Genomic DNA, 27,503 nt, shown 5'->3' on the forward strand with positions numbered 1-27,503 from the left:
TATATATAAATATAATATAATACTTATATTTAGAGAATATTTTCAGAGCAACATAAATTATACATTTAAATAAGCATACATCTAAAAATAATCAGTGTCTTTTAAATATGAAAAAGATTAACATATAAAATAGATAAAATATAGCAAACTAATAAAAAGATATATAAATATTAAAACTGACAATTTAATTTATCGTTAGAATTTGTTAATTATCAAATTGCAATGCTTGTTATAAAATAAGAATTACAATCAATGGTTTATTTTTATTTGCACTCCTTTGTCATCGAACTCATATACTTTTAATTCATTATTATCATCTTCATCGTCATCAATATAATCCTTATCTCGCGGAGAATCTATAATATGTTGACGCTGATGGGAATGATACTTCTTCTTTTCCTTTTTTTGTGGAAATTGTATGATTATGACATAAGGTTTATCATCTTCTAATGTATCTGCTGAATCCTCATAATGGGGTGCATATCTATATAATAATTAAAGTAAGTCACAAAAAAACTTAACAAAACAAAACATATCAAATTATTAAGTAAATTAAATAAAGATAAAGGTAAAATTTTCTTAAACAAATATTAATGATTTTACCTGTGATAGGATGGTTCATAGTGATGATATTTAGGCGGTCGTATTTTCTTAGAATTATAGTGTTTTGGAAGAGGATGCCATCGTGGTGGTCGCCATGAATGACGATTGTAATATTTATATGGTCTTATAATTTTATATGTTTCACCAAATTCCATTAATTGCAATATTAAGGCGAAAAGCGCAATAATTACAGCTAACTGGAAAATGTTATTTAATTAATATCGATTCTCGCAAATGTTTATTCTTTTCAGTATTTAATTATAATCTTTTTAGTATTAATTAATTAACTTACCTGCATTTCTGTATATAATGTAGAATATTCCTTTAATTAATACAAATGTCTCTCCAGTGCACTTAATCTGCCTTAATTAAATTAGTAATTAAACTAATACATAATTGATTTGTATACGCACGTATCTGAACAGAACGACATTTTTAGATTCTTTTCATCATTTTTTTATACCAACAGGTATTTACTATTAATTTACTTTACAAACAAAAGTTTTATTCCAACACATTTGAAAAAATGCACAGCTATCACTAGCGACAAGATTCGTCAAGTTTAAATTATTTATTACTATTGTGTCAATTCGTGTTCTTTCCCGAAACAAAATTTAGGACGCGTAAATCTCCGTACATCACTGAGATTTCGGAAGAGAAATGTTCACGTGGCCGGATAAAACTTGAATGGACCGAATTGAAATCGATAACTCGAAAGTCTTCGCACGAGCGACTTTCTTTTATATATTCCCTTCCATTTCTATTCTATATTCCTTAAGGCAATACACGTGTAATAGTTTACACATGTTGTCGTAACACTGAGATCATATTTATTACATTTTTTTTTTAATAAAGCAAGTTGTTAAATAAAATATATATTTAAAATGTATATTTTAAAAACGTCTTTTTTGTCAAATAAACAAATGGATAAAATATGTTATTCGATGAATCAAATCATATATATCAAACGGCATACAATTTAAATCTACGAGAGAAAAATCAATGATATTATCGAGATATATAATAATTTAAAATATAAAAGATTATATTTTCAAACAAGTGAGTCATATATGAATTGCATATATGTATGTGAATTATATTGTATTTGTAATTATTTTCTCGACTTATAGAATATGAATATTCTTTGTATTCTTGCAGATACGCGCATCTATGTAGATGATTGAACTCGTATAAGAATGTTAAATAAAACGATTTTTTTGCAAAGTAACTATCAATTAAAAAATGTTTTAAAGTTTATAAATTTAATATTGTAAAGTGCTTTTCTGTAGTGCTTTTCAAAACTGAGGGATATTTTTCGTCAATAATGTGTGTATAAATTAAAATTAAAATACATTTCTATATATTTATAGAATGTATTCTTTTGTTAAAATAAAACTCACACACTCTCTTAAGAAAGTGACAGCGTAAAAGAGATGTTTACGTCGAGAAATAGTTGCAGCTGATGAGCCGTGAAGCCAGCAAGAGAAAAGTAAATGAGGACGTCTATAAAAGTACTTTCAAGATACTTTCAAACATGTATGATACGTGTTTACTTTCGAAGATTTCTTTAGAAAGAGTGTTCATTGTTGTGAATGAAGTTTTGCTCTGCCGTCTATTTCGTCAATCTATAGAGTCATAATTGAGATCCTGTGTTCGAGTTTTTGACTTTCTTTTTCTATTTTTAGAAGAAAATATATATTTCACGCATATATATATATATATATATATATAATTACTATGAATTAAATTCAAAGACACATATCTAATATCTTGTACAGATTTTTATTCAATTTGGAAGATTTCGGGATGTAACTATAACATTACGAAATGTATTATTATAATTACACTCGTAATTAGCACAGATTCGTATGCCCAGTTCGTATCGTAGAAGTATATAACTCAAATATTTTACATTACTGCGTATTATTGTTCTCGCTCTATTTTGTGCCAAATAATAATTATGATTACAATTAAAGCTTATAATAAATTGTGACAAGATTGCTTACTTAGAATAACAGCTATCTATAATTAATCGCTTAAGAAGTACATCATTTTTCAGAAGACACATTGCCGCTTTTAATACATAAAAAGCATTATAAAGAAACATGTAAATAAGTATATATAATCACACGTTACATTTAAGTTAACAGTATATTTTAATTAAGTTCGCTTTCTTCTTATAGTACAGCGTCTACTTTCACTATAATTTCTCACGATTAAATGTAATATTTTACGCTTCAAGGAATATGTACGAATATTATAATTCACGTGTATTTTTATAATCTTCTCAGCACTTCTGGTAGTAAATACGTGTTTAAAAATTTCTAGTCTGAAGAATTAAAAGACCTCCGAAACAATGCAAATATACATAAAAAATTATCAGCTTAGTTAATTATCTGTAAATGTAGATTTTTCAGTTTATAAAAATTCTTATTTAGTTATAGGTAAAAAATATATATAAAAAGATGATAAAATACAAGATATAAAAAGGGAAATGGTAAAAAAGAACAATGATAGAGAAAAATCCGGAATAAAAAACTAGAAAATATGACTTAATTCTAATTGACACTGCTTATAATTCTAATAATATAATTGCTACGATGATTATAGCAGTCAGTCATTATATCGTTAAAGCTACTAGTAGATTTCATTTAACGACACTTGAATACTTTCTATAAGCAGTAATCGCATCGTCGCATTAAATTCGCAGATCAAACTCACTTTTTCCCTTTTTTAAATTAAAATTAAATCTACAATTAAATAAGAAATATTCATCCCCCTATCATCCTTATCACATGCATCTCTTCTACTCTCGCGTCCTGTCTATTTCTAGAAAATACTTATACTATAATAAAATTTCCCAATCTCTTTTTTCTCAATAATTTAAGCTATTTCGGTTTTAATATTATGTTTAAATCAACTGAAGTATAATACTCTTAGATCCTATCCAGGCTGATCATAGGAAATCATAGGAAATGTTATGATTTCACGAAGATAGTGTTCTAATTGCACTAGGATTAATTTCACAAGGATTGTATATTACACGTTCGTTTCTTGAGGCTCGGTACAATCAGTGGGCTTGATCTCCAGCCACCAGTTGTTGGGATAATGATATTTTTGCAATTCTATGCCTTCTCGGGGCACCGGCATCAGTCGACCGCCAAATTGTTTCGCTGGTAAGGGCGGTATTACTAATTGGGGTGGAAAACACTGTAGACTCGGTGAGAATTCGCAATCCGGAGGTAAAACTCTTCTGGTCCAGCCGACCCTCCTCACCATTTGTGTCTGCGTCATATACATAAGTATAAATAATTAAAACTTTCGGAAATGTTAGTGTAACGGCGCGTTCTATAATAGATATCTATTTCTTTCTTTTTTTTTAATGATTTTTAAAATATTTTTTAAATAATTTTAAGAGATTTCAAGTGAGATTTGATTGTACGCTTCGTAAATTCAAAATTAAATGTTTTTGGCAAGTTTGGTAATAATGACTTGTCTGGGTCGTAATTCTTATAAATCAAGAGCAATAAAAGCCGGTTTATCGCCGGTTTATAGACAAACGCGCTGCCAAAGGAACTATCTTTGTTTGTCCTATATATGAAATACGCTGCAAAGTACATAAAAATCATTTCAGTTTTCTTAGAAAAATGAAAGCAATAGTATAGTAAGTATAAGTCGAACTGACATTCGCGTGCCAGATACATAAAGCGCAACTTACTGAATACAAATACTATTTTCGACATAAAAGCAAGAAAGAATCGTTGAAGTTATAGCCGGCGATTAAAGCGACAATAAAATAAATCTGAATATGAAATGAATATTAACCAAATAATAAAGTGAGAATAATAAAACAATAAAGTGACAACAACAAAATAATAAAGTGATAATAAAACAGATCTAAATGTGAAGCGAGTATTAACGAAACAAATAGTACGCATCTTCGAGTTCAATCTTTAATTTTATCTAACAATGTATATTTGCACTTTTTGAAAATATCGTGTTGTTTATATTCAAATTTCAATTAAAAAAATTTTTTATTACATTTTCAATATAATTCTATATATTTTTATGCGAAAAAGGCGCTTCTTACCACCGCGTCTTCCTCGAAAACCACCACTTCCACTTTGGGTGCATCCTCGCCGACCTCGTGCTCCTGTATTCTGTAAATTCCCGCCGCATGAAGATAGGTTGCACTCAGACCGACCTCTCGAAAGGCTTTGGTGATCAAGACATCGTCACGGAGAGTGTCTACCAAGCATAGTTCTACTTTGCGAGCCCATGGCAAAGCACGGCCTATACGAACTTGACCCCAAAGACCGCCCAGGCAGAGAAAGTGAACGATGCCCAACTTAGTGAGAACCAAATGAGCTCTGATAAAATGATGAAAAGCCATATTTACATATGTAAACAAGATTTTTAATTCTAATATTTTAAAATTCAGATTTTTTTATCTAATATCTTAATTTTAATATTTTAATGTTTGATATTATATGTATATTAATATAGTTGTAAGTTTTACATATTGCGTCGAGATTAGAAAGATAATTATTATAATGTAAATTTAATATATATACATAAAACTAATTGAGCGTGATTTTCATTTTGTGTATTCTTTGTGACTTAATTTTTTCAGATCTTTTTTATGAATAAATATGGACCTGTAAGCGAGATCATGTAATTTCTCGGTAAATTCTTCGGACACACTACACGGTTGCTGAGGAATTTCTTGCCGACTGAGGCTATACCAGAAAAGTACGATCATCAAAAAGAACACTGCTAGAGCTCGCATAGGAGTGATGCGAAAGCGTCTCCGTGGATAGAGACTCATACTGATATCCTGAAAATCAGAAAGTGTCAATCAAAAGTCGAAACTTATCAAATATTATGCAGGTCGATCTATAAATAGCTACGATATGTAAAGTGATTTGAAATCTCAGACATTTCGAAAAAATCGATAATGTGTTTTTAGATAGACCTACAGCTTCGTGAGAGAAAGATTCACTTATTTAAAAATAAAATTCTTCGAATGTTTATAAGATTTCTTGGATATTATACATTCGATAATTTTGGATCTTAATAGAGTCTGAAATTTTTAAATCCTCGAGCCTTGATTTAGTTTAAATTTTAACATTTTTTATTTTCAAGATTATTGGATTGCCTTTTCTTAGATTTCGACATTTCTTCAAAGAGCTTGATTGGATGTAACAATTTAATTAGTTATCCATCAACCAATTTGTTCGACGAGGTCGATATAAACGTAAGAAGATCCGCACGAAAAACACACATTCCCCGAAGAATATGCATGACATTAACAATACGTCTTTCAGACAACACTTGTCTCACGCAACATTGATCACACAGAACGAACTGCAAAGAACCTACAACACTTGGGCTACGTACTCGCGATGTGCGACGTAGTCATGACCCACGTGTGATCAGACTTCCTTGAATTTCTCCTTTATTTTTTTCTCCACGACAAAAATCGCTTTCTCGTGAAAACTCCGACACTCAACCTTTGACATGTTCAACGCGGCAACGTTGCAGGCTATTGATTTTTCTGTTCTACCGACAGCTTCCTCAGAAGTGACCTCTTGTCAAGCTGAAGAGATGAGAAATACGAGCTAAACCATTTATTAATCAATAGGGAGGGAAAAAAGAGATTATTTGTAAACTGTTTGCAATAGTATTGATTTTTCTATTCTATCAATAAACTGCTTTAGAAGAATATTTTCTTCTGTATAAAACTATTATAATTCTACATTAATTAAAAAATAAAAGACTAATAAATCTTTTCAGCTCTTTTAAATGTTTGTTACAAATTCATGTAATCAAACAAAAATTAATCAATCCTAAAGAAAACAAAATTTAATAACCGACAATGTTTAAGAAAATATACTAACAAAGTTTGCAGATCTCTATGTTGTAGACAGCTTTCACGTGGACGTACGATATCGATTTATGGCATGGAAGTAAATCTAGTAGTAGATGTAATCGATTGTCAATAGTAACAGAGCTCTTTAAATTGTTGCAAAGATATCCCAAAAGATAGAGAGACCTTTCTAAGATATACTTATTTAATATAAAAATACAATGAGAGAAAATTCTGTCAAGTTTTTTGATCCTATAATGGTTTTCTCGATCACATAAAAAATGTTGATTACAGACTTTTTGATTATGATACATCATTTAATTGATTATGCAGTATTAATAATGCTTTCCGATTCCTTTACGTCACATGCATTCTTACTTGTCAAAATATTTTATCTAAGAAAAATTTCTGTAGCTTCAATGCTTTTTGTTAAAAAAAAAAAACCCAGATTACTCCTAGTTCTAATTTCAATAAAAAAGCTCTTATTACATATTAAATTGAAAATACAGAGAAGTAATTGTATAATACAATTAATGAAATAAATTTTTACAAAGTTTATATTATAAATATTGCAAAATAATTATGATCCTTTATGATGATATATTTATGAGGCAAAATATATTCAAGAAATTTTCATGAGAATCGTATATGAAATTGAACAGATTTTGAACGCGTCGATTCTTTAGAAAAGATTATTTTGGAATACGAGAAGTATAAGTATCTTACTTGAATTCGAATGAGTCAAGACCAAAAGGGATATGTAGATTATGAAAAGGGCGCGAGATAAACGAGCTAGGCGGCAGCGAGACGTGAAATTAACAAGCAAAAATAAAATGTCTCCTCGATAATCTCGGTTGCTCGCAGAATTCCCAAATGTGCGCTTCTACGTTTCTCGCTCTATTTACTTTTTCTCAGAGCTGAATGAGTTATCGCGTCGGAGAACCCCCTGGGTTATCCTAATGAGCAGAAACGCCAATAAGCCAAGTGCGTCTTCAGAGGGATGGTGAGGTCTTACGTCTTATTTTTAAACGGAGTGCCTGTTGACGAATTTGCGGACGTGCCGTAAATGGAACGCCAATAATATCTTTGTCTATCCCTTATAAGGGTGTTTAAATATGGCATCAATAGTGTTAATGATATTTTCTTTCAGAATTTTGATGATAAAAATTAATTTAAAAAAACTCGTAGAAAACAATAGAATCTACTATTTTTAAGCCTTCATAGTTAAACAATAATAAGTAAAGATATAAAATACATTATAATTTTTAATGTTATTACACAAAAAATGACTTATTTAAGAATAAGGAATAAATAAAAATAAAAAATTCCTTTACGATTCATCGTGTGCACCATTTATGCTTTATATCTGTTTCGCGAATAAATCTTCAGATTTAAGAACATTATCACAGTAATATTACGTCACGAGCCATTATGTCAAAGTGGGTATTAATTTTTCGTTACCGGGATACGACGTCAGAATACGAGCTCTCTCCGAAATGAAGGAGTCGCGATCGGGCGAGGCTGGAGAAGAAGCTGGAGATCGGGAACGAGAAAAAGGAGGAGGATGCGCCAAGAAAGAAAAATTGAGCTCGATGTCGTGGAAACGGGCGAAGCCGTAAAACAAACGGTCGGACGTCGCGCCTCTCTTTCTCTTTCACTGTTTCTAATTTTGTCTTTTCGTCCCGGCCAGTCCTTCATCGTGTATTTTTGTAGCGCGTGTCACCTAAATCTAAGTGCCTTATCTACGCGTTCTTCGAACGTCCTGAGGTCCGTCGTCGGACCATATGCTTCTTTCAAAGAGTATACAAATTCTAGGATAAATATGTATAAGCTTATGCGCGCACTAGGTCAGAGCAGTCTTAAAATGAATAAGAAACTCATTAATTTGAAAATTAATATATTTGGAATATTAAGATAAATCCAGAGATCAGATAGAAATAATTCTTTTATCATATTAATTTGAAAACGAATCTTGTGTATATATATAGCATATTGCGTATAAAGATATTAAATTAAAAGTAAAAGAAATAGAAATACAAACAAACAAAAATAGAAAATACATATGTACTCTGAGCAGAGTTGGCAAAATATCAATTAAATTTTTTTAAATTGAACAAATGATATGAACAGATTTAATTAAAATATTTTGAATTAACGATTAATTTTAGAAAGATTAATTAGAGATTGTTACAATGACGATTGATATAAGCTAGATTAATCGAAGATCGCTTAATTAACGATTAATATGATCGAAGTCAATTGAAGGTTATTTAATTGACAATTAATATAAACGAAATTAATCGGAGAGCGATCGATTAAACGATTAATACAAGCTAATTTAATTGAAAGTTTTTCAATTAAACGATTAATATGAATTAATTTTAATATGATTTAATTAACAAATAAATTTTTTTCTGTCAGAAATAATCTAAGAGTATGTAACCCTACTCGTATTTTTTGGCACCAAACACATGGACGACTGTGATAAATTGTTAAACTAAGAAAATGAATTGTTAAACTACTGAAAATTAAAAAATAATCTCTAACTTGAGATTTTTAATTTCTTAAAATGCCTACAACCCTCTCTTCCCCCGAAGAAATAATTAATTTAAATGCAAGAGAAAAATAAAGATCCGCGAAGAGAAAAAGAAAGTCGCTGAATCGGGAAACGAAATTGTTTAATTATTATTTTTTCATGAAATGTAAAAAGGATAATAAATTCTTGAAAATAAATTTAAAGATACCGTGTTAGTGACACTAGAAGACTGCACTGCCATGGCCAATGATGCTGCACCAATATTGCATTGCCACTGCACTGATATGTCGCACTGACACTGATATTGCAAATTAATTTTGAGAAATACAGGGAATCTCAACTATGCCGCGTGAATTTACTTGGTATTGGGTTAAATATTTTCACATAATGACAACTAAAGTATGTATACGCAACCGTTTGATAGCACTATCATAATATATACAAGGCCGACCTTGTTGCTTTTAGCGACGAAGGTAGAAAGCGCCTTGTATATCATCGTATTATTCATATTTTTCGAAATACAATCGCAATTATTTACTATCCAAAATTTCTAAAAAATTAATTATTGCTTTTAGTGACTCAAACTACATTAAACTAATTAAAAAATTCAAGAGCAAGCTTCAAAATATGTCAAAAAATGAATGAAATGATTCTAAGTTTGATAATAAAAAATTAAAAAAAAAAAAAAACACGTGTCAGTACCAAACATAATGATGTTTAAAATGAGATCTAAAATTAAAAAAAATTAATTATTGCTTTAATGACTCTAACTAATTAAAAAATGCAAGACAGGAGTTCTTAAAATGTGGAAAACATGTTTCCTGACCTAACGTTACGGTGTATAATAGATCTTAAAATTTGAAAAAAATTAATTATCGCGCTCATATGGCTGAAACTAATTAAAAAATGTTGTAGAACTATAGAATTCGTCGAAAACTATAAAATTCATTGGTTTAAATTCAAAAAATAATATATATATGCTAACTTGACTGAAAGTTGGCATATCATTTCATTTTTTAGCAATAAAATTTTATTAGTAATATATAGTAGTTATAGTTCCGACAGTAAGATATGTTACTAAATAAATATTTAACCCAAGAAACTCACATTTTCAAACATAGATATCCCGGCCGTATTTCGAGCATTTTATTTATTGTAAAATAATTCTCGTACAGTTCTAGGCACGTACATTAGTTATCCAAAGAGTTCTGTCCATGAAAATATTTAGGAAATATTTTAGACAATTATTTAATCCGAAAAACTCGTCGATAAAATTAATGCATTAATGACTGAAACTAATTAATAATTGCAAGAGCGGGCTTTAAAATATGGGAAACCAGCAGCTCACATTTTTATTCGAAAATACGAGTTTCTCGGATAAAATAATTATTTAAAAAACTGATTTCCATTATCAGAACTCTTTGGAAGAGTATTGTACATGCCCAGAACTGCACGAGATCTGTTTAATGAAAAAACAGAACTGTCGTAATACAACTATTTTCCTTTGCATTCGAGAACCGAAAAGTCGGCGCGATGATCTCGGCATTCCACGGAGCTCGTTCGCTATCGCGAAAACACCGACAGCCTTTGTGGCTCTCTTCGCCGACGACCGTCGAGGGTTTTTACCCTCGTGGAATCCACGAAACGCTTTTACGTACGCGCTGGACCCATTGAAATGCAATTCGCGTCCTCTGATCTGGTCCATCAGCCTTTTCGTCTTATATCCTCTCTCTCCTCTCGACCACTTCTCATCGAAGGGTAGATAGAAGCCCTTCGATTAACCACTAATCTGCTCCTTTCCGCTTTCTCTACTTACAATCAATCTTTGCGTAGAATGTGTAAAGAAACCAAAATAGAAGGATCAGCAAATGTATAGAATCGAAATATTGTTGGCTTCGCAGTATCCAGATTCTGTATAATTGAGAATTCAAATTAAGTGTCACACACGAGGTACGTAGACGTAGTTTTCAGACGTTGCATTTACGATATAATGCTGGCGCGAGCGACCAACGGAAGCAAAGCTGTAAAGATATCGCGGGTGTTTCTCGTGACAGGAGGAGAAAAGCGATAACGACCTACCGGCGCGAGTCGGCGTTGACAACGCGAAGAGACGAACCGTGCGGTCAATGCGCGTTAAACGTCTGCCGTGTAAACGTTTAACGTTCCCCTGAAATATATGGACATTCCGCGACATTATTTCGAATACATTTCGCCGGTCGTTTTTACATGTCGACGTAAATCACGCCGTATTCGACTTCGCTTTGTACATATATGTATATATATCTCTTCTGGTTTTTTTTTGGTACCATGCGTCACAAATCAGAAAATTTATCAGTGATTTCTGGCGGAGAAAGATTCGATTATTTTGTCCAATAAAAATGTATTTCTTCCAAAATGACAGATCATAAAGGTGTAGGGGAATAAAAGTTTGCAATCTTGTTCGAAATTATTTGACACACGTTTTTAATGATTATGAGGAAAGAGAAATATACATACATACATACACGATTTGCATTTAACGACCCCGAAAATACTGGCGATCGAAGCGTGTCGACGTTTCTTGCACGACGAGCAATCGCGTATAGTTAAGAAGTTAATTTATGGAGAACGCATTCTGCGCGAGGAATCCGAAGAAGGAGACGGATCGCACTGTGTCCACGTGTCGCCCGTCGCGCAGAAACTGTGACGATATTAGTCGACTTCTTCGACGACCGATGGTGGTCAGCTGGTCGATCGGCGAAACCGTTGCACGTTCCGCGGAGAATTGTCAGCAAGTACGACAAGTGACGGTAATCTATGCGCACAAATGGCCAGGGACATCTGTTCATTCGGCGAGTCCCGAATGCGTCATACTCGATCAACTGATTACACACACTTCTACGCATATCTTCTGCGTAAAGTATAATTTACGTCAAAAGAGCTACTTATTTTTTAAATGTTTATTTTTCTCGCGAGTATTCAAGCGAGATACGTTTGCATAGCGTGACGTTGCCATACTACAGAAAATGATAAGATAAGAAGAGTGAAGATACAGGCGAGGTTTTTAATCTATATTTTAGCAACTGTAATATGTATATTTATCTTGCACAAAAAGACTATCTAGTCTCGAAAGCAGCACTTGATGTCGAATCTAAAATCTTATCCGGGAAAGTCTTTTGTTTCTCCAAAAATTCATGATTCTCTGATTAACTTTTACGAGAAATGATATAAGAAGTTTAAATGTGAAAAAAATAAATGCTCAGAGAATTCATGGAGATTCATCTCATTATCACGATGGGAAGAGAGGGATAAACACCTTCTATATTTTAGCAACTGTAATATGTATATTTATCTTGCACAAAAAGACTATCTAGTCTCGAAAGCAGCACTTGATGTCGAATCTAAAATCTTATCCGGGAAAGTCTTTTGTTCCTCCAAAAATTCATGATTCTTTGATTAACTTTTACGAGAAATGATATAAAAGTTTAAATGTGAAAAAAATAAATGCTCAGAGAATTCATGGAGATTTATCTCATTATCACGATAGGAAGAAAGGGAGAAACACCTTCTATATTTTAGCAACTGTAATATGTATATTTATCTTGCACAGAAAGACTATCTAGTCTCGAAAGCAGCACTTGATGTCGAATCTAAAATCTTATCCGGAAAAATCTTTTGTTCCTCCAAAAATTCATGATTCTTTGATTAACTTTTACGAGAAATGATATAAGAAATTTAAATGTGAAAAAAATAAATGCTCAGAGAATTCATGGAGATTTATCTCATTATCACGATGGGAAGAGAGGGATAAACACCTTCTATATATTAGCAACTGTAATATGTATATTTATCTTGCACAAAAAGACTATCTAGTCTCGAAAGCAGCACTTGATGTCGAATCTAAAATCTTATCCGGGAAAGTCTTTTGTTCCTCCAAAAATTCATGATTCTTTGATTAACTTTTACGAGAAATGATATAAAAAGTTTAAATGTGAAAAAAATAAATGCTCAGAGAATTCATGGAGATTTATCTCATTATCACGATGGGAAGAGAGGGATAAACACCTTCTATATTTTAGCAACTGTAATATGTATATTTATCTTGCACAGAAAGACCATCTAGTCTCGAAAGCAGCACTTGATGTCGAATCTAAAATCTTATCCGGGAAAGTCTTTTGTTCCTCCAAAAATTCATGATTCTTTGATTAACTTTTACGAGAAATGATATAAAAAGTTTAAATGTGAAAAAAATAAATGCTCAGAGAATTCATGGAGATTCATCTCATAATCACGATAGGAAGAGAGAGATAAACACCTTCTATATTTTAGCAACTGTAATATGTATATTTATCTTGCACAAAAAGACTATCTAGTCTCGAAAGCAGCACTTGATGTCGAATCTAAAATCTTATCCGGGAAAGTCTTTTGTTCCTCCAAAAATTCATGATTCTTTGATTAACTTTTACGAGAAATGATATAAAAGTTTAAATGTGAAAAAAATAAATGCTCAGAGAATTCATGGAGATTTATCTCATTATCACGATGGGAAGAGAGGGAGAAACAGCATTCGAGGGGTGGGATGGAACGGAAAGATTCCTGGAAGGGGATGAAAATTTTTATTCGGCGTTTACGAGCCGATTCAGGGCTGCGGAAGGACCCTGCCCCAAGGAAGGACGCTTTAATATCCGCTTATGACGGCTATGTTTCACAGTCTGAGACACCCACTCGGCCCCATTCCGCCCCATCAACCCCCATAGTGCGTTTAATTTACGTGTTTTCGCGAGTTATTCGCTCTCCCATCCCCCTGCGCAGCCCTCGTCGAAGAGGGTCGGTTGCCATGGCGATGCCGGGCGTCCCGGCGCCCAATCGTAGGGCGCCTACACCGAGTCGACGTCGGCCCTGCGAGGACGAGAAGGACGATAATAATTGATGGGGAAAGCAGGGTGCCGCACCGGGGGTTGCGCGGGAACGGACGGACGGGTCGGCGGTTTCGAGATGAAGCGGGGTGGTTAAATCGACAATCGAAAAGCGCCGCCGCCACTCGGAAGTTCATTGCGGGATAAAAATAAGAGGAAGGATTCGTCGGGAATGCCCTCGCTTTCAGCGCGAGACGAAGTCGCGAACTCGGGAATGCGAAAGAAGGCCAAAGTACTTAAACAAAAAAATAACTTAAATATAAAAATACACGTCTCAAAAAGCTCGAAGAATTTTAAAAATTCATTGAAACGCTGTACAAATTCGGATGTACACTAGTCTTCTATACAAATATATTTTCTATAAAAAATGTCAGATTTTTGCAGCAGCACTTCAGGTGTTAAATAATACAATAATAAATTAGTAAAAATTATAACGCTCTTATATATTGAAATAAAATTGGAAAATTAATGTAAGTACAGGCCAACTCAAGAGCATAAATTATTAGGATGTTAATGAATATTATAAATTTGTATTGCTTCCCAATTATACCATATAAAAACATTAAAACATATTAATACAATTAAATCATAATTATAAAATTTAAAAAACATTTCGACGATGCTAACGATTGCAATTCCTACTGTTAATTATAATCATATATAAAATAACTTGGGTGATGCGAACGATTACAACTTTTGATGATGTGTAATATGTATGATTTTGAGGCTGAATACATCACTATATTGTTCTTGGATCATTTCAAGATGTTAATACGGATTATTTTCAATGATGATTTTAAAGGTGGAAAAACTCTTGGCATTCCATCGTTTGAAAGCGTGGAATTGTTTTGGTTTCCCTTAATTATTATACGTTTTATTGAATCTGCTAAATCGATGACTTTATAAATATTCACGCCACAGCTCAGTTACTTATCACTTTACACGTCATCATGAAGAACGGTTATACTTAAATAATACAATTTTAAAAAATTGCGAAAAATCAGTGATCTCTCATTTAGAGCCGTCTCCCATCAATTGGCAGATTCGCGTATCTAAGAGTCCATGAGAAGTACGGATTCATCAGAATCCAACACGGAAAGAGGCTCGCGACTCGCGCGGTACCTACGCTATGCGACGCTCAAATTCCGGTGACTTGTGGTGTCACTCGTTGAATTCCGCCGGGCCTAACGACGATTTCCTGTGCCGGGGACGAAGAGTATTTCAGATACGTACGTACCAGGCGACGTACAAACACACGACCGTCCTCCTGAACCAACGCGCGGTTTGGGATTCGCGAGAGATGAACATTGAAACGAGGCTCAACCTCCTCCCTTCTTAGTGGTTGATCATATAATGCTCGTTCCACACATCGCAAATACATATTCCAGTTATGATCCGATGACAAATATTTCTCTGTCTTGCAATGTACGCATGCATAAGAATAACGAGGAGAGATGCACATGTTTATGAACAATGTGAAGCATGCACTTTTCTGTTAACTCTAATAGAATTTATTAACGTTAATGCGTACATCGGTTAACGCGGAATAGAAAGACTAATTGCGATTCGTAGTTTTGTGTGAAGAGATAAACGCGATCGTGTTTGAGATCGTGGTCCAGCGCGAAGACAAGCGAAGATTTTATCTCGGGCGCAAGGGCTCGAAGGCCGAGAAAGAAGAGTCTCTCTCTCTCTCTCTCTCAAGCTCCTCTTTTTCTTTCTGAATCCTCTTGCTTTCTTTCTGAATCTTCAAGGTGCTACTGCAGATTTGCATGAGATCAGTTACCGATTAACGCCGATTGGATCGCCGTCGACTCCGGTTCGAATTGACATCCCTGTGGTTCCTCGGATTTTTTTCTCAATCAATTTAGTCTGCTTTCTTTCTGAATCTTCAAAGTGCTACTGCAGATTTGCATGAGATCAGTTACCGATTAACGCCGATTGGATTCGCCGTCGACTCCGGTTCGAATTGACATCCCTGTGGTTCCTCGGATTTTTTTCTCAATCAATTTAGTCTGCGAAGAAGTGTGTTGTAATAATGGCGATAATTTTCAAGAGTTTTCTTTCCTTCTTATTTCTATCACCATTCTGTGTCTTATAAAAATTCTGGGTCTTATATATAAAATTTGTTAAATTGTATTTGACAAAAAGAGATAGCGCGTAAAATCCATTGATTGTATATTGAAAAGAAAGGACGTAATCAACTTTGTTAATTATTGACCGCGTTTATTTGCACAGCTGTTGACATCAGTATAAATACGTTCGTCGAAATCCGAAGTCATGTCAGCATTAAAAAAACCGCGAACTGTACAAGATTGTTTGAAGAGAAAATCGTTGTAATCATGTTCAACGTAAGTGCTCATTATTAATCCGATCAATCATCAGTTTGATGAGTATATAGTGTTGATTTTGATTGTGTCGACGATCATTTCGGAAGAGAGAAAAAACTGTGCAAGCTTTTGTGTCAAATTTCTGAGTGTCACGAGACAGATATATTACATTAATTTTTTATATTGCATAGATTTTGTGCAGTGTGTTTTTCATTTCAAACTCTAAATTTAAAAAGCTTGATTTAAATTACTATTTCAATATAAATCATACTATTTAAATAGTATGAAGCATAAGATGGTGAAATACCTAAAAGTCTTAAAATTATTATTTAGATAAATGATAAGATAGAAAAAGTCATAAAATTTTGCGAATCTGCATTCTATAATAAAAATGTTTAGAATTGTAAATTATAAATTGATTTTGAAAAGTATAAAATATCGATATACATATTTGAAGATATTGCAATCTTCCGCTTTCGAATTTTAATATAACAAATAAATGTTACACACGAATAAAATAATTTGAAGAATATCTGCTTTTCTATTAATATTGCAGAAATCTTGGGCATTTGTTATAATAATTATTGCTGCCATGATATTGATGGCGCAGGCCAAGTGGTGGAATCGGATCAAAAATCAGGGAGGAACCCACGGAACCAATGATTATGAATTTGAACCCGTACGCATCTAATTAAATCGACGATCTGCTCATTTGGATAATATTCCAAAAAATCACAACTCTACAAAATTCAAAACATTTCATTAAATGTATCAATAAAATTATAAAAATTGTAAAAATCAATATACAATTTCAATAAATATATTGTATGAAATGTATACCTTATTTTTTATATTCAATATTATTGTGTCGATTATCGGTCTATCGGAGTACGCAAATCAATGTCAACGTGAACTTATCCATTATGCTGAAATTTCGCGGAAGAACGGACATACGGCAATCGTGACATTGTATGCATATCAGACAGTTGGGCAACGGAAACTTGCGTTTGTATCCACGCAATGACTTATGTACACTTCCGATGCATTTGTTAAATCGAGTACCGTGTGTGTCTCGACTTGCTCGGTTGCATGAAATAAATTATATTTCTTGTGTATCTCTGTTTCGTTCTGCTCCAATATTTTTAAAAAAAGAAAGCACATTATCAGATTCTATTAAGATATACTAATTGAAGCTCCCAACTAGAGTTCGACAAGCTGTAACGTTATTATATAAAACTTATACTGATTGGCTTGTCACATTTCTACGTTAATCTTCTTCGCATAATCGTAAAGATAAAAATAAGGTTTCTCGAAAGATCCGGAAGTCGCTCAAAGATCGCCGCCGACGACTACCTCGGGCTACCGGTTTCCTCACGAGTTCCAAGATAAAAAAGGAAAGGAGGAGATGAGAACGGAACCGGTGAAATGCGTGAGAGGATCGACAGAGAGGAGAAAAAATCGACGATATCGAATAGAGGAGGACGCCTTGTAGCCGCACATTCGGGACATCATACGTCAGAGGAGGTTCCCGAGCCCGTGGGAACACGAGATGCCTTACGGGCCCTCGACAACGGGGGCCCTGCTCGAGGGCCCCCCTGGGTCCGTGCTGCAGGTAGATAACGAGGGTCTGCCTAGACAAGTCGAAGAGAGAGAGAGAAGGAGCAGAGAGGGAGTTCTCCCTCTCTGAGGTGACACCGCCGAAAAATGCTCGCTGACATTCCTAGAGATTTTTTTTCAGCCTTTGTCGAGCGCGCGACTGTACGACATCGCGATCGGATCGAGATTTCATTCTTTCGGATCATAACTCAATGCTGAGTTTCGCGATCGAGCTTATTTTCTATTGCAATTCATTTGGAAGTCATTTTTTTAAGTACAAGAGTTTTAATCGAGGCCTTATATACAGGTCAGGACACTTCTATATCGACTACATGCTGTCAAGCGTAACAAAATGTAACTAATATAGCTGTCAAGACCGATTTATTCAATGTGCGCTAGCGTAGATTTTTTTTATTTTGACAGTTTTGTGTTAGATCTTGTGCACAATTAAAAAAATGTTAGAAATAAAAATCCGTCGGAATAAATATTAAATATTAAGAATAGTTTTTATTAAATTATTTAAAAATAGTGAAATATATTATAATAAATATATATTATTATATGATAGGCCTCTGAGTTGGCCTCTATATTGGTTACATTTTTATTAATTATTATTAATTTTATATCAAGCATTAAAAAAGAAAGAAAATTGGATGAAGTGAATAGATGAGAGACTCTTGACCCTCGATTTAACTAATAATGCAGTTGATTTTGGGTGATTTTTCGCGAATCACTGTACACCTGCCTAATGAACGGTGAACCCTAACGACACGCTGAATACGCCAAATGAAACGTGACCGGAAAAACGAGTAGGGATCGAGACGGTTGCCCATAGTAGGACTTTTAAAGGGAACCCACGTGCGCCTGACGATGCACCCGCGTAACTATTGTTATGCCAATGCGCTTCAGGAACAATCACGATGAGATAAATCATTCCGCTGCTTTAGGATTCTCTTTTTTAGCCAGACAAATAAAGGCAGCACTCATACGTTTATCCTCGAACGTTGTCCTCTTATTTCTCTGATATATAGAAAATTAATATACAAATTAATTAATTGGCTTCCTTAACCTTTAACATTTAAAATATCATTAATTACAAGACATTAAAATTTAAATTTAATGGTATAATTATATATAAAGAGTTACAGAAACAATAGAATTTAATTCAATTTTTGATAAGAGAAAATACAATGATGAAAAGCTTGAAGAATTTAAGCAAATCTCAAAAAATTATTCTACGTTGCTCGATAAATGAGAACGAAAGGCTCTGTATCGTTAGAACGATCTAATTGTAAGATGGAATCGAAGGACGCCCGCGAATATAGGACAGAGTGCGAATCTCGTTGATGTTGGATCCGTTCGCAAGACGCTCACCTCGTTGCGTTTTTGCTCTGCATAAATGATGAGCCCGAGTATTTTAATGAAGACATTCCGCAGCTGCTTGCCGGCTCTTTGGCGCACGACGACGAGAGAAAGAGGAAGGACAACCCTTTTGACTCACTCAGATAGACACCTCTTACTTCTCATCTCATCGACATCTCAATGACGCAGTAAATAATAACAAATATCATTTTATGTACAAATAATAATTATATAAAATGTAATATATTTATAATTTTATATACACGTATATATAATTAATTACAAAAGCTAGTTTTGCAGATGTCCGATTGATTTTAATCTTCTGACAATTATTAAGGAAACACATTGAGCGGACTACAATCAAAATTAAATAATATTAACAAAATGATAAATTATAAATAAATCTTTTCTGCGTGATAAAATTACGAACTTTAGGGTCATAAATATTATGGCTAAATGATGTATCATAAATATCTGTTAATTATACGTAAACGTTATTAATAGAGAAGGTATTACTTCTATATTCTACACTTCTAACTTGTACTATTGTATTTTACGAAATGTGTACGTACATACGCTTTCGTAAAACCCGCAGAGCAAATGAGCTTAACGGATATTACCAGTGGCTTCCGGACTTCCGTCCTTGGAAAAGATATCCTGCCGATCGTAGTTGACCGGCTGCATTCCTCAATTCGAGGATCGCGATGCCGTGGAATGCTCGAATCATGCTCCCTAATTCCCCGATGATCCAGGCCGACTATATACGAAGATCCACCACGATCGTCTACGATCTATGCTTGAAGAGACATCCCGCGCGGCAGGTAGCCTCTTGCGCGAGAAGGAGGGAGAGACTTCTGTCAGCGTGGCCGATTATATCTATACGTTTATCTGCGCCTATGTCAGCCACGAGAGATAGCCGAATGTTCCTGTTCTATGTACGAGAGAACATGCGACTCGTTTATGTAATAGGGGATTCCTAAAGGGACGAGGTAAAGAAGGAAGAAGAGGTTTTATATTTTCTCGATCATAAATCTACCTCGTGGGAGAAGACGCTGATATCATGTGGGGTCCAGAGTGAAGACGAAGGTACATCGAGGCCGATGGTAATTTTATGGGTAAAATAGGAATTTAAGTAAATCTAGAGGAGAGAAGCTTCTGATATTTTTTTATTTCTTCATCTTTAATCTGAACATGGCAAACTCCTGTTCGATGCAGATTGGTTGAAAATATTTGTTAAAAAAATTTAATAAGATCAAACAAAAGTATCAAGATATAAGAGCCATAGAATTATATTATAAAAAACTATTTGCATAATTAAATTAATTGATCAAAAGATTGGAAACGGTTTTTAATTCCATAAAAATTGCTTGATTTATGCAGATGGTAATTTGGACTTTGAATAGGAATTTAAGTAAATCTATAGGAGAGAAGCTTCTGATATTTTTTTATTTCTTCATCTTTAATCTGGACATGGCAAACTCTTGTTCGATGCAGATCGGTCGAAAATATTTGTTAAAAAAATGTAATAATATTAAACAAAAATATCAAGATATAAGACACACAAAATTATATTGTAATAAACTATTTCCATAATTAAATTAATTGATCAAAAGATTGGAAACGTAGGTTTTTTAATTCCATAAAAATTGCTTGATTTATACAGATGGTAATTTGGACTTTGACAAATGGTCGACAAATTCAAAGAAAAATTAATATTCATATTCACGGTCGAACCATTTATTGCGCTGGTGCAATATCCACGATTCGACCCCCTTATATTATCCCGGTGAGTTACAATAAAGAGGGGAGCTCACATGTATTTGGTATTTAATTACCGCGAAGTTTGAGGGGTGATTCGCACAAGAGTATTTGATTATTTACCGTGCACCTGTTTTGATGCTTTAAAATTTGTTTTTCTATCAAAACTAAACAAGAATTTTATGAAAATTTAATAAATTTTATCTTTATACTTTGTGTGTGACATTTTTTTCAAAATGTAATTTCTTTGATATAGAGAATAGTTAAACTTTTTAAAAATGAAAACAATTGGTGGACATTATTTTTTTAATATTCCGACTTCTTGATTTCGATTTTTAACGTCGTAAAAAAAAATTCAATTGCGTTAATAAATTTGCATATGCGATCCTATCGCGAGCATAATAGGAACAGTGAATAAACTATCGACCAAACAAAAGCCAGTTCGGTAATTACAACAGCATGATATATTCTAGAGTCTGGCAATAAATCTCGCTTCTATTCTCCCTTTCTCTCTCCATCTTCCTTCAGCCTTCTCGTCTTCTGTATATATACACGGTGTTTCTACTATTATCTTTTCTCATCCATACTAAATATTTTAAAACTTATTTATACTAATTTAAGTTATATTGCAATTAGCGTGAAATATATAATTTCATTATTTATAATTAATTCTTTCATTATAAATTTCTGCTAATAGAAAATCCATTCTAATTATTATGTGAAGAGTATAGACACCTTGTATATCGGTCGTTTTCTTCTTATCCGAGAATCGAGACTAGAACCTTTCTTTGCTAGTTGTTGCCATTTACGCGAGGATTTATTTTATTATATGCTAGATTTAGTGGCGGCTACCGTTTATTGAAATCAGAATCCGATCGGAGATTACGAGGCAACAACGAGGCAACGTCCCTCGTCATTACGAAACGCTTAATTACCACTAAAGCAAAACAAACTCGACAAAACTGACACATTACAAAAGATATTTCTTCGATAAACGCAAAGTTATTTGACATTCAGCGAATCTTAAATGTATTTCGAAAGTTACGTCTCGGAATTTAAGTGCGTCACATTAAATCCTGCACACAAAAAGATAATAGAACTATTATTAATCGCATTCTTGTTTAACGATATAGATTTTTATTAAGTCAGTTTTGATTCCATTTCATTAATCTGATAAGTAAAATGAAAGAATTAAAAATAAGATAATATATATTATCATCGATAAAAAATTAACTATTTTATATGCACAACCGTTACCTATTTTTGTAAAAAATAAAAATGTTATTATTTTATATTAATAACATTTTATAAATGTTATATTTTATATAAGTCGATATAATTGATGTACAATAACTTTGTTACCACACGAAGAGAAAAAATGAAATTATTTGAGCAATATATCTAGAAACGACAATGTATGGAAACCAGGAAGCTCGGCATTTCGCCGTTCTTCACATGGATCTCACGTGGTTTCCTGTCGGTAGTTTTTCCGCGTCTAGCCGCGGCATATGCACGATTGCGTAAGAAAACACGGGGATCATACGAAATGGTAAAAGAAACGTAACAGACTGATTTATGTATGCTGCCGGGGCGATGTCCCGACTAAAGTCGACGATATTAAATTGCCGGACAAAACGCGATCCTTTACAGAACATTTATAGCGCATAAGTTGACATCATGCTGCTATAATGACACAATTAAAATACTCGAATTATTCCTTGCAAAATACTATTATATACTTATTTGTGCACTAAACAATTTCAAAATACAATATTTAATATGTCGCAATGTTAAAATTATAAAGTTTTGAATTATTGATAAAAACAAATTTAATCTTGTATTTTACATGTTAAAAAAACAAGAACTTTTATTTTTTGTCGGATGAAATTAAGACTGGTTTCTTGTCAAGCAAAACCTTACAGATTCTTCTTTTGATTTAATGTCGCTAAATTCAATAATGCCCGATAAAAACTCGAAATAGTAGTGATAATTTATTAAAGGCTTTAGACATACATATACACACAATTTATCATGAAGCAGACACGGACTAAGAACAGCATATGCTTTACACGTGATAACGCGCGCGTCGATCATCTGCGCGTTTCCTCCTCGTCCGAAGTGACGAAGTTAATTGCTCGTTTTCTCATCTCGTTAGCGTTACTTCCGCCTACGTCGGGAAAACAAATGCGCAAGCCCACGTGTTACGGGCTTAAATTAATATCCTCGAGTTATTAAGCTGCATGTAGAACATCGAGTTTTCTCCTAGAACCTCGAGCAGACAAAATGTCTCTTAGTGTATTCTCTTTGTTAATCGAAAATAATTTTCTTTATAAGAAACGCAGTGCAAATAAAAAAATTTACCATTTTAGCACCGAAATTTTAATAGTATACTTAATGTTACAATTTGCAATAATTCGCTTACCTGCATTTTTCAAGAGACGAGATAGAAACCCATTGGACAGAGAACAAATTAAACTTCCTGTTCTTATTACGTGCTCGATTAACTTTCCATTGCTGGAGCATCGCTAAATTTAAGGATGTGTAATTAACCAGGGTGAGCGTAACGAACCGCGAAAAACATGAAATCCTATTTTCCTCGGCGGAAAATTGCTTTTAGAAACCAGATGATTACAATTAATAAAAAATAAATTATAAACCTTAAAGAATATTTCTAATCATCAGAAGAACGACAAATGTATTTTTATTGACGCGATATTAATTTACCAAAGTAATTAAAAAATATAAGAAAATGGAAGACATAAAAATCTGAAGATAGAAAAAAGTTCGAAAAATTGGTTTTCGTTATTTTGAAAAAAAAAAACGAAAAAAATGACGGTAAGTGAAAAAGAAGCAAATGATGTGATATGTGAATTATTTATTTAACAATTAGGCAGGCGATAACATGAAATGGATACGATGTGCTTAATGTAAGTAATACGGTAGTGATTATACCGGACAGATACTAAACGATGAAACAGCGGGTGTGAAAGATTTGAAAGATGAAGAGATAAGATGTACGTAGGGTGCAATTAGGGTGCAAAGAATAATAGTTGATTTGTCGGATAATAACTATTTTAATTCGCTAACTCTTTTGAGAAGATTTTATATCTGCAGCGTCCATTGTTTATGATACATTAATAATAATAATAATTAATAATAATATATTTATATATATGGCAAGATCATTGGTCAATAAATACTTCACTTAAATCGGCAGCTAAATTTGCCAAATAATTATTTGCTAATCTTGTATGTAATGTCTCTCGATTTGAATTTTGGAAGCATTTTTTCCCTTTCTCTCTATTGTTTCTTTCTCTTCTAGTTTTTTAAATTCTTACCTTGTTTTGAATAAATATAAACTGTCGAATGCTATTCTCATTTAACCATCGTATCCTTAATGAAGTAAAAAATTCAAATATAATGTCTTGTAGCATAAATCGAAGACATGTTATTACATAATTATTTGGGAAATTTAGGTGTGTTCTGACGGTCTAGATCGCGCTACACTATTGTACCAGCTGAAGACGCTTCTCGGTCACATTCTCATCGTGAGATAAGCCATCAGCCAACCTCTCCTTAGACAGACATTTCAGACAGCAGTCACTATAAAGGTAATAGTGCGCGCAAATAATTCGTCTAATACTATCCTCTTTACGTTAATAGTAGATCCTTAAAAGACGTAGGTAACATTATGTACAACGATGAACAAGCGACAACGACGAACGTTCAATCGTCATTTTTGCTCAACAATGTCCTTGTTCCTTTTACGTTTGTATTTTATACGATCTAATCATTAAATTTTCTCATTAATCGAAACACAATCGTTCAGTCGTTCTCTGAATTTAAGGATACGGCATGCCTCCTGTCCAACGCTCGATCCTAGAACCAGTAAAGGTCCTTGGAATCCTGAACTTGAGACTCGAGTCCTGTAACATAAAAAAAGAGAGAGAGATGTCATTAAATAAATTTTTATTTAATCTCTTAATGTTTCTGAGCTTTTCGTATAATAATTGAAATTTAAATTTTGTTATATACTTGGAAAAAAAGAAAATACTTCTTTATATTTTTTCTAAGATTTCAAATCAGCTGCTAAAATATTCTGTAAAATATTTGTTCAAGAGCAACATTATACCAAATAAAACATCGATCTCATATTAAAGGCTTCCGGCATTCCAGTGAGAGATTGCTAAACGTTATACAAGCAATCAGCTGTTTGAAGCTGCTTTCTGATTTGAAAGGCGTCTCTTGTCGTTGCTTGAAATTATTTATCGGCAGTAATAAAAGGAGAGACAACGTTATGACGGATGCGAAGGTGCAGAACTGGTGATGGCACCCGCTGAGCAACACGGACGTACAAACGGATGGACGAACGAACGGATAGATAGATGAGGCCCGATGTCACGAGACCGGTCAGTTAAGATCTCATGTCTCTTGCGACCGAATTTATCTCTTATCTCGATATACCGAAGATTGAACCGACAGATCATCGTCGCCGATGCAGCATCCTTATATAGTTCGAATAAGAGGATGCTGTATAATCGTTCAACAGTTTCACGATATAAATGTGAAACACTTCTTATCATTGCTTCAGAGAACAGATTCATAATTCTTTAAAAGAACCAAAAAATTATATCAATTACTTCAAAGAATATTAAAGATTAATATATCTTTTTTCAAAATTAATGTGTATAATAAAAAAATGTTATCGTTGAATTAAGTTAATACAATGAGATCAAAGGTATTAAAGCTATGCAGATATTTTCTCAATTTCTTTTTTAATATTTCTTGATCGGATCAACCAAGCTCCACCTTCGATTATCGCGCAACGTATCGATGTTTCGACATCATGAATTGCCAGCACGTGCATGATACAAGATATTGAGTTTGTATCCATCGATACGCACGTGTCGGCACGTGGACCGTATCTACCTGCTTCAAAGTCAGTGTGCGACCTATGGTGTGTCGTCTATAGTATTGGCGTGCGACATACGTGCATGGGATGTGAGTACAAAAGACACGATCGTATGAGTAATCGTTGTATGAAACGCAAAGTATTATTTGATCGAGAATCACTGAGTTGGAAAATTATCGAAAAAAGGCATTGGATGGAAAGGAAAAATATATTTCGAGAATTACCGCGCGATTAAGATTGATTCTCTATTATATACAAATATATAGCGACAAATTACATCAAATGGAATATAGCGGAATTATTAGCTATTATTTGAAATTGAATCGAAGACTTATAATTTCAAAATTCTAATCTAAATTTTAAAATATTGTTAAAAAAATATAGAATTTTTTAAAGACTACAAAATTTGAGTCTGAATTTAATTATAATAGTCTTTTTTATGCAGGTCATACATACATATATATATTGTGTCATTTTTGATACCACTAAATTGTGCATGTGTATATGATTTTTCCATGTAAATTATAAATTATTGTTTTCTGCATCGTTAATTGATCTAAAATGTTATTTTCCAAGATTAAATTTTTAGTAAGATAGAGCGAAGAAATTCTTGGCAATTTCCGACAAAACATTTCGTTTCGCCGGTTTCCTTGGAGTTTGTACGCCTCACTTCTTTGTCGGTAAGACTAAAGAGAATTCCTTCGCGCAGGATCTCGCACTGCTCTTTGATATCACGATATTGAATGTTGGAACATTCATAAAGGTGCGTCTGTCCGTAACTTTGTATTCTGTTGATTTGTGTGTGCGTTTGAGGTTTCAAATGGAAACATCCTATTCTACGTTTCTTAAGAATATGATAAAACGCCGTATGTGCGATTTCTTCGCCAAATGTTACCTTAAAGTTTATGTAAGTCAATTATAAAAGAAAATAAAATTAATTAACGACATATAAATAGTTACTATCTTGTTACACAATATTAAAATATAAAATGTAATATATATATATTTAAATAATTATTAATAAAATGCTATAAAAGGAGGAAAGACATGTCAAAATCCTTGATTCTATTAATGAAGGAATCTCATCAAAAACAGCGATAATTCAGTGCGGTCAACCCTATGACGTTAATCCTTCACGAAAATCCTAAGCGGAAAGGCCAGCGTGTAATCCTCATGGGAGAATGTCCTAATTCAATGCGTCCTGCGATATCGCAAATGCCGAGCATAATACGCCATAAGTGTCACCCGCTAGGACGATTTATGCGAACCGCGTATATGTGTGTTTTCACCACGCACATGCGAAGCCGATACGACACAGAGAAAATGGCGACGCAAGGGGTGGTTTGGTATACGGTGTGTCGAATAACCCGAACAATATTGCCCTGTTTGCCATATTATCCTGAAGTCACCCTCTCCGATGTTTGCGACAGAAGAGTCACGTGAGAACTGTCTAATTTCGAGATGAATTTAATGACAAGTCGTGATCGTCGATTTTAGCCATGCTTAGCAAGTAGAAAATCAATTGCATACAACAAAGTTGATATCAAAATTTAAAGAATTGCTTATTTGATTTACGGTGCTTCAGATAATCAATCAAGACCGCTTTTAAGAGTTTCACAGATCGGTTCGTATACAATACTTTCTT

At 33.4% G+C, this 27,503-nt stretch overlaps 3 protein-coding genes across 9 annotated transcripts in view; all 3 read right to left on the bottom strand.

The window, feature by feature from the left end:
- Positions 1 to 200: 200 nt before the first annotated feature.
- On the bottom strand, positions 201 to 1,264 carry LOC146722263 (uncharacterized). The gene is made up of 3 exons (XM_085485106.1): positions 896 to 1,264; positions 604 to 800; positions 201 to 484 (listed from the first exon to the last, which is right to left on the bottom strand). Exons 1-3 carry the CDS (start codon positions 899 to 901, stop codon positions 250 to 252), a joined length of 438 nt encoding a protein of 145 aa, XP_085341232.1. The 5' UTR covers positions 902 to 1,264; the 3' UTR covers positions 201 to 249.
- A 1,105-nt stretch (positions 1,265 to 2,369) lies between these two features.
- On the bottom strand, positions 2,370 to 11,759 carry LOC114930984 (uncharacterized). Of its 5 annotated transcripts, none has more exons than XM_029302872.2 (5): positions 6,504 to 6,897; positions 5,986 to 6,202; positions 5,262 to 5,440; positions 4,694 to 4,973; positions 2,370 to 3,888 (listed from the first exon to the last, which is right to left on the bottom strand). In XM_029302872.2, exons 3-5 carry the CDS (start codon positions 5,429 to 5,431, stop codon positions 3,643 to 3,645), a joined length of 696 nt encoding a protein of 231 aa, XP_029158705.1. In that variant the 5' UTR covers positions 5,432 to 5,440; positions 5,986 to 6,202; positions 6,504 to 6,897; the 3' UTR covers positions 2,370 to 3,642. The 5 variants fall into 5 exon arrangements, with proteins under 5 accessions (XP_029158705.1, XP_029158702.1, XP_029158706.1 ...); XM_029302869.2 differs by having other exon boundaries at positions 6,004 to 6,202; positions 6,504 to 6,895; XM_029302873.2 differs by lacking the exons at positions 5,986 to 6,202; positions 6,504 to 6,897 and adding an exon at positions 11,088 to 11,759.
- A 12,059-nt stretch (positions 11,760 to 23,818) lies between these two features.
- vg (transcription factor vestigial) overlaps positions 23,819 to 27,503 on the bottom strand; it is a 46,649-nt gene continuing 42,964 nt past the window's right edge. The window contains exon 6 of one of the 3 annotated variants that reach the window (XM_029302887.2): positions 23,819 to 24,872. In XM_029302887.2, coding sequence (XP_029158720.2) covers positions 24,740 to 24,872 — 133 coding nt within the window. In that variant the 3' untranslated portion in view covers positions 23,819 to 24,739. The remainder of the gene's footprint in view (positions 24,873 to 27,503) is intronic. The other 2 variants (XM_029302889.2, XM_029302888.2) reach the window with 2 other exon arrangements.

Source organism: Nylanderia fulva, unplaced genomic scaffold, assembly GCF_048542155.1.
Source record: "Nylanderia fulva isolate GAGA-0341 unplaced genomic scaffold, ASM4854215v1 Scaffold34, whole genome shotgun sequence".
NCBI lineage: Eukaryota > Metazoa > Arthropoda > Insecta > Hymenoptera > Formicidae > Nylanderia > Nylanderia fulva.

Coding starts and splice junctions, on each gene's coding strand:
- LOC146722263 (XM_085485106.1), bottom strand. Junction 485..603: donor TATGAACCATCCTATCACAG/GTAAAATCATTA, acceptor ATTATTATATAG/ATATGCACCCCATTATGAGG.
- LOC114930984 (XM_029302868.2), bottom strand. CDS start 9,249: ATGGCAGTGCAGTCTTCTAGTGTCACTAACACG. Junction 4,974..5,261: donor TTACATGATCTCGCTTACAG/GTCCATATTTAT, acceptor TCATTTTATCAG/AGCTCATTTGGTTCTCACTA. Junction 3,889..4,693: donor TTTTCGAGGAAGACGCGGTG/GTAAGAAGCGCC, acceptor TATATGACGCAG/ACACAAATGGTGAGGAGGGT.